The sequence below is a fragment of the Leucoraja erinacea genome, chromosome 3 (assembly GCF_028641065.1).
Source record: "Leucoraja erinacea ecotype New England chromosome 3, Leri_hhj_1, whole genome shotgun sequence".
Lineage (NCBI taxonomy): Eukaryota > Metazoa > Chordata > Chondrichthyes > Rajiformes > Rajidae > Leucoraja > Leucoraja erinaceus.
In genome coordinates this window covers 11,848,309-11,855,738 of record NC_073379.1, presented here as the reverse complement: position 1 = coordinate 11,855,738, position 7,430 = coordinate 11,848,309, and the positions used below count along the sequence as shown (strand labels likewise).

The following is a 7,430-nucleotide window of genomic DNA, read 5'->3' as shown; positions in this document are numbered from 1 at the left end:
TCATAGCATCCTCCTCATAGTTCACACTGCCACCCAGCTTTGTGTCATCTGCAAATTTGCTAATGTTAATCCTTTCATCTAAATCATTAATGTATATTGTAAATAGCTGTGGTCCCAGCACCGAGCCTTGCGTATCCCACTAGTCGCTGCCTCCCATTCTGAAAGGGACCTGTTAATCCCTACTCTGTTTCATGTCTGCCAACCAATTTTCTACCCATGTCAGTACCCTACCCCCAATACCATATGCCCTAATTTTACCCACTAATCTTATTGTGCCCATTAATGATGCAACTGCTGAAGGTGGTAGCAAAATGAATTCTGAAGTGTATAGATCCATCCTATCTGCTCAAGTTCAAACAAATGCCTCAAAACTCATTGGCTGGCGGTTCATTCTACAGCAAGACAATGATCCCAAACATACTGCTAAAGCAACAAAGTAGTTTTTCAAAGCTAAAAAAATGGTCAATTCTTGAGTGGCCAAGTCAATCACCCAATCTTAACCCAATTGAGCATGCCTTTTATATGCTGAAGAGAAAACTGGGGGACTAGCCCCCAAAATAAGCATTAGCTAAAGATGGCTGCAATACAGGCCTGGCAGAGCATCACCAGAGAAGACACCCAGCATGTCCATGAATCGCAGACTTCAATCAGTCGTTGTATGGAAAGGATATGCAACAAAATACTAAACATGACTACTTTAATTTACATGACATTGCTGTGGCCCAAACATTATGGTGCTCTGAAATAGGAGGACTATGTAGGAACACTGTTGTAATTTCTACATGGTGAAACCAAAATGTATTAAAATGGCATTTATTAAAAAAAAATTCTCTAGTACAAATCTCAAATTGTGGAGTACAGAGGAAAATAAATAAATGACGGGTCTTTGTCCCAAACATTATAGAGGGAACTGTAGGTACATGGATAGGACGGGTTTGGAGGGATATGGACCAAATGCAGGCAGGTGGGACTAGTGTAGCTGGGGCATGTTGGCCGGTGTGGGCAAGTGGTGAGGAGGGGGCTTTGATGAGCAGATAGTTGGTCAAAGGCTGGAGATGAGAAGACTGTGAGATAAGGAGAGAAGATTTGCGGAAGTTGCTTTATTTGTTCATTTAAAGTACCGACTTTCACTACAATGCACGAGCCAAGTGCTAGCTGTCCCAACTTGAGAATTCCTAACCGCAAATACAACGGGGAGGAGAGTGCTTGAGGGAGGGGAGAGGTGTTTTGGCATCCAGTCGCGGTGAGGAAGGCGCTCGCTGGCTTTGAACCCGTGCCAAGGTAAACAGTCGGGGCAGGCCAGCAACTGATCCAAGACTTGCAGCTCCGTGTATAAATACGGGAGGGAAACGGGGGATGAGACACGGAGCATAGGTTGGTCTGCTCAGAGAGGAGAGAAGGAGAGAAGAGGAGGAGGAGAAGAAGAAGACGAAGAAGAAGAAAGAGAGATAGAGAGAGAGATAAGGACTGAGAGTGACATAGAGAGTGAGAGAGAGATAGGAGAGAGAGCAGAGACAGACAGAGTGTGTGTGTGAGAGTGGCCTGCAGCCGACCCTGCCTGTAACCGACATTTCAACATGACCCGAGTCCCGGCGACCTTCCTCCTGCTCTCCGCTGTTGCTGCCGTTCTCTGGCACGTTTCCCAAGGTCAGTGCAAGGCGGTGGTCGTGGCGTGGAGGGTGGGTGATCGAGGGGAGGGTGGGTGATCGAGGGGAGGGTGGGTGATCGAGGGGAGGGGGCGATTGGTGGGCGATGGGCGGGGAGAGAGATTCAGGCTACGGAGAAGTGGCGGGGAGCTCACGGTTGCACGGACAGTGTGGGCCGAATGGCCTGGTCCCTGTTCTGTACTGTTTGCCCGGGAGAGCGAGGGAAGCAGATCTCTTCCCGCCAGCATCAGAAGGGGTGGGAGGAGGACCTGACAGGAGGCTGGGAGGGAGCGAGTGATTAGAATGGTTTACTAGGACCAGAACAGAATGAGGTGGAAGGTCCATAGTTCTGAAGAAAGATCCCAACCCCAAACGTCACCTATCCATGTTCTCCAGACATGCTGCCTGACCCGCTGAGTTACTCCAGCACTGACATAACATTGAACGTTAACACGGGGGCAATGTTCCAACCCCGATCTGCTAAGTCAGAGGAGGAGATAGTGTAGTGTAGTTTAGTTTAGTTTAGAGATACAGCGCAGAAACAGCCCCTTCTACAGCGCAGAAACAGGCCCTTTTTCTGTAAGCAAGCATCTGCAGTTTCTTGTGTCTCCATTGTTTTAAGTGCCTTGAGTTAGCTGAAAGATTTAAGGTTTATGCAAAAATTTCCACCTTGTTTCTTTACCAGCTCCCTCAGCGTGGATGAGGGGAGAGTAGGGGCTGGGGCTGGGGCTGGGGCTGGGGCTGGGGCTGGGGCTAGACCAGACAGAGGTTTTGGGTCTTGGGCTTGCTAACGAAGGGTGTGTTTGCCTATCAGCCAGCGAAGATGGCCGGAGTGTGAACGACTGCTGCCTGATGACGGCAAATGTTCCCATCCCGATTCGCATTGTGAAGGCTTACACGATTCAGAAAGCCGGCAATGGGTGTAGCATCAACGCCATTGTGTGAGTGTTCACCCTGCCCTACTATCCCCATCATTCCATCCCCCCCCCCCCCTCCATCCCCCTTTCCCCTCCAACCCCCTCATCCCCCCCCCCCATCTCCCCCTGCTCTACAAACCCCCCTTCCCTCCTTCCACCCCTCCCCCCCCCCCAGCCTAGGTGAGTGGGGAGAGCAGGCGGCTGATCTTTGAACCTTCACCTTTGCCACAGGTTCCTGACCAAGAAGGGGAAACGCCTTTGTGCCCCTCCAAAGGAGAAGTGGGCGATCAAGCTGATGAAGACCCTGAACCGCAAGAGTAAGAAGAGAGGCAAGTCCCAGCAGAGCCGCAGGTAAGGCTGTGTCCACCTTCGCCCATCTCCCCCTCTCTCCTCTCCTGTCCCCTCTCCCCTCTCCCCCCCCCCACCCCTCCCTCCTCCCCTTTCCCCCTTTCTCCCCTCCCCTTTCTCCCCTTTCTCCCCTTTCTCCCCTTTTCTCCCCCTTCTCCCCTTTCTCCCCTTCTCTCTCTGCTCCATCTCCCCCTCTCCTTCTACCCTCTCTCTGCACCATCTCCCCCTCTCTCCCCTCTCCCCCTCTCCCCACTCCCCACTCCCCTCTCCTCCCCTCTCCCCTATCCCCTATCCCCCCCCCTCCCCCCCCCCTCTCCCCTCTCCCCTTTCCCCTCCTCCTTTCCAATCTATGTCCTCTCTCTCGCCCCCTCCAAACACCCCTCCCTCCTAACTCTTGCCTTCCTCTTTTGCACCCCACCCCCCCCCAAACTCTTCCCACCCCTCCCTGCCCCCACTCCTCCACTCCTGTGACTCCTACACCCCCTGTCCTGGCACTACTGACTGCCGCCCATCATCCCAATCACTGACAACACCCCTCCCCTCCCCCTCCCCCATCCTATCCTGTCCCCCACAGTACTCTCCCCATCGTCCCCTGTGACTCCTCCCTCCTCCCCCCCCCCCCCCCCCACCCTACCCCCCCCCCCCCCCCCCCCACCCTCCCACCCGCTCCCCCCTCTCCCTCTCCTTTAGTTTAGTTTTTCTTAGTTTAGTTCAGTTTAGTTTATTGTCACATGTACCGAGGTACAGTGAAAAGCTGTTGCGTGCTATCCAGTCAGTAGAAAGACTATACATGATTACAATCGAGCCGTCCACAGTGTACAGATACAGGATAAAGGGAATAACGTTTAGTGCAAGATAAAGTCCAGTAGAGTCCGATTAAAGATAGTCCGAGAGTCTCCAATGAGGTAGATGGGAGGTCAGGACTGCTCTCTAGTTGGTGGTAGGATGGTTCAGTTGCCTGATAACAGCTGGGAAGAAACTGTCCCTGAATCTGGAGGTGTGTGTTTTCACACTTCTGTACCTCTTGCCCGATGGGAGAGGGAGTGACCGGGGTGAGACTGGTCCTTGATTATGCTGCTGGCCTTGCCCAGACACCTCCCCTAAAGTTGTTGCCTTGCAGCGCCAGAGACCCGGGTTTCATCCTGACTACGGGTGCTGTCTGTGCGGAGTTTGCACGTTCTCCCCGTGGCCGCGTACGGTTTTCTCCGGGTGCTCCACAAAGGCGTGCAGGTTTGTGGGTTAATTGGCTTCTGTAAATTGTGTAGGATAGCGTTAGTGTCAGTGGCCGAAGGGCCTGTTTCCACGCTGTATCTCTAAAGTGTAAAGTCTAAAGTAAACCCCCTCTTCACCCACCGCCATCACCACCCCCCCCCCCCCCCCCCCCCCTTCCTTGCCCGTGATCCTCGCTGTGTGATGGCGGAGGGAGGGTGGGGTTGTCCTTTTGTCTTCCCCCCCCCCCCCCCCCCCCCCCCCCCCCCCCCCCCCCCGGCCAACCACTGTCAGTATCTTTTCTAACAGACGTTTCTCTTCTTCCATCCACGGCAGGCCAAAGAACTGAGGAGTGGCCGCGGCCCAGAGACCTTCCGGAACCTTCCCTCCGTTACCTCGCGCTCCCACCCGAAGATGCCAAGATATATTTGTTGCGGGGGGTGCAGACGGGATATCTCCCAACCCCACACACCCCACAGGCGATGTTCCACGCTGATCGCCAACCCCCTCAACGACCCCTCTCCCTCCAATGTCAAAATGCTGGCCCCTACCCTGGGACTCAACCCCCCCTCTCCCTCTCCCCCTCCTCTTTCACTCCCTGGAGAGGTGGGTCTAGAGTACTCGGTCCCCCACTCAACTGGCCCCCAGTTCGATATTGTACTCCTGTAACCAGCTGAAACGTGTCGGCAGGAACTGCAGATGCTGGTTTAAACCAAAGATGCCGGCGTAACTCAGCGGGACAGGCAGCATCTCTGGAGAGATGGGGAGGTGTAGAGGGAGCTTCACTCTGTGTCTGACCCCCTGGGAATGGACAAACCTCTGTTCCATCAACCCCACACTGTCCCTGGAATATCTCCCACCGTTTGTGGTTTATCAATCGACACTGTAATGCTTCGAGGGAACTACACCAGGCTCCCCCTCCCCCCCCCCACTCCCCCTCACCCACCCAGTGGGGACCTCACTCGGCCCACCAAGAGATCCCTGATAAAATGTGAAACTGAAAAACGTTAAGTGCCGGAGGAACTCCGCGGGTCGGGCAGCATCTTTGGAGGGACTGCCTGGGACAGTCCCGATTCAGAGAGTTGACCCGAAACATCGGCCATCTCCATGGGACGGCTCGCTGGCGCAGCGGGTAGAGCTGCTGCGTCACAACGTCAGAGACCCGGGTTCGATCCTGACTACGGATGCTGTCTGTACAGGGTTTGGATGGTTCTTCCTGTGACTGTGTGGGTTTTCTCCAGGAGCTCTGGAGAAAACTCCGGAGAGCTTCCTCCCACACACCAAAGGCATACGGGTTTGTAGGAAAAATGGCTCCTGTAAATTGTCCCTAGTGTGTGTGGGAAGGAACTAGTGTGTACGGGGTGATCGCTGATCAGCGTGGACTTGGGCTGAAGGGCCTGTATCCACGCTGTATCTCTAAACTAATCTAAACTGATGCTGCCCGACCCGCTGAGTTCCTCCAAAAATGTGAAATATTATGACAATAGACAATAGGTGCAGGAGTAGGCCATTTGGCCCTTGGAGCCAGCACCGTCATTCAATGTGATCATGGCTGATCATCCCCAATCAGTACCCCGTTCCTGCCTTCTCCCCATATCCCCTGAGTCCGTTATTTCTAAGAGCCTTATCTAGCTCTCTCTTGAAAGCATCCGGAGAACCGGCCTCCACCGCCCTCTCATCTCTCCCCCTCCCCCCATTATCTCTGCCAACGACCGTCCTAACCCCCCACCCACCCTCTCCACCATCCCCGTGTGATGGCAAGAGAGGTAAAAAGCTCTCCCCTGGAACAATGTGAACACCGATAAGTGAATGTCCTTATGAAGCTACCACATTGTATGGTGCTACTCGAGATGGGGGAAGGAGAAACATGCGACACCTTGATACCTCCAGTGGTTGCTAGGAGTATGCGACGGAAAATGTTTCCCCTTTCCTCCGCAGATGGTAACCTTGCATCAACCGTGGGCCTGACCTTTGGTTCCTCCTGCAGAGCCTTGTTGGGTTGTGTTTGATTTAATGGTGCCTATCTCTTTAACTGTTCCACTCCAGTAAACCACAGTAAGCTGGCCTGTCATTCAGCTACTTTATATCAAGTTCTTGTATATTTTGATCTTTTTTTTTTTAAACGTGGCGTTTTGTACTGTTTTATGATATTAATTAAAAAACTTGGATTAATTCACTGTCTCTGAACTTATGTTCCCCCTCGCTTGCGGGATGGAGGGGAGACCTCAATCTTTGTCTAATGGTTCAATGGTTATTTATTACCGAGGTACAGTGAAATTGTTATTTAAGTGAGAGATTACTGCCAATCCCCAGTTAAATACCGAATGCATAGAAACAGCCCACTATTGAGGATTGAGCAGGCTAGAACGTTATCCTAGGCACACAATGCTGGAGTAACTCAGTGGGACAGACAACATCTCTGGAGAGAAGGAATGGGTGACGTTGCGGGTCGAGACCCTTCTTCGGGCTGATGTCAGGGGAGTGGGCGGCACAGAGATAGAATGTAGTCGGAGACAGTAAGACTGGTGGGAGAACTGGGAAGGGGGAGGGGATGGAGGGAGAGGGAAAGCAAGGGCTACTTGAAGTTAGAGATGCCAATGTTCAAACCGCTGGGGTGGAAGCTGTCCAAGTGAAATATGAGGTGCTGTTCCTCCAATGCGCGCTGGGCCTCACTCTGACAATGGAGCATTTTGTGTAACATCACTCATTCCTTCTCTTCAGAGATGCTGCCTGTCCCGCTGAGTTACTCCAGCATTTAGTGTCTATCTAAACCAGTATCCGCAGTTCTTTCCTAGAGCTGTATCCTGTTTCTCGCTCTCTCTTTAAGCTGGAAAGAGTGCAGACAAGATTTACGAGGATGTCCAATACAGTTCAGCTCCGTTTAGTTTATTGTCACTTGAACGGAAGTACAGTAAAAAGCTTTTGTTGCCAGGACTCAAGGGCCTGAGCTACAGGCAGAGGTTGAGCAGGATGGGACTCTATTCCTTGCAGTGCAGGAGGATGAGTGGGTGATCTTATAGAGGTGTACAAATTCAGAGAAGAAGAGATCGAGTAGTCTCTTGCTAATAGGGGAATCAAGAACCAGAGGACATAGATTTAAAATGAGATGGAAAGATTTAATAGGGACCTGAAGGGTAACTTTCTTATACAAAGGATGGTGGGTGTATGGAATGAGCTGACAGAGGAGGTCGGTGAGGCAGGTACTATCCCAAAGTTTAAGAAACATTTAGACAGGTATCATGAATAAGAAGGTTTAGATTCATGCCAAATGCAGGCAGGTGGGATTAGTGTAAATGGGACCTGTTGGGCT

The 7,430-nt window shown here is 52.2% G+C and overlaps 1 protein-coding gene across 1 annotated transcript; it reads left to right on the top strand.

Annotated features, from left to right (window-relative positions):
• Positions 1-1,266: 1,266 nt before the first annotated feature.
• Positions 1,267-7,170, top strand: LOC129695281 (C-C motif chemokine 20-like). The gene is made up of 4 exons (XM_055632084.1): positions 1,267-1,647; positions 2,461-2,587; positions 2,795-2,914; positions 4,457-7,170. Exons 1-4 carry the CDS (start codon positions 1,578-1,580, stop codon positions 4,467-4,469), a joined length of 330 nt encoding a protein of 109 aa, XP_055488059.1. The 5' UTR covers positions 1,267-1,577; the 3' UTR covers positions 4,470-7,170.
• The last annotated feature ends 260 nt before the right edge of the window (positions 7,171-7,430 follow it).

Excerpts from the sequence above, each read along its gene's own strand:
- LOC129695281 (XM_055632084.1), top strand. The coding sequence starts at position 1,578 with ATGACCCGAGTCCCGGCGACCTTCCTCCTGCTCTCCGCTGTTGCTGCC. Across the intron at positions 1,648-2,460 it reads TCTCTGGCACGTTTCCCAAG|CCAGCGAAGATGGCCGGAGT; the intron begins GTCAGTGCAAGG and ends TTTGCCTATCAG. Across the intron at positions 2,588-2,794 it reads TGTAGCATCAACGCCATTGT|GTTCCTGACCAAGAAGGGGA; the intron begins GTGAGTGTTCAC and ends CCTTTGCCACAG.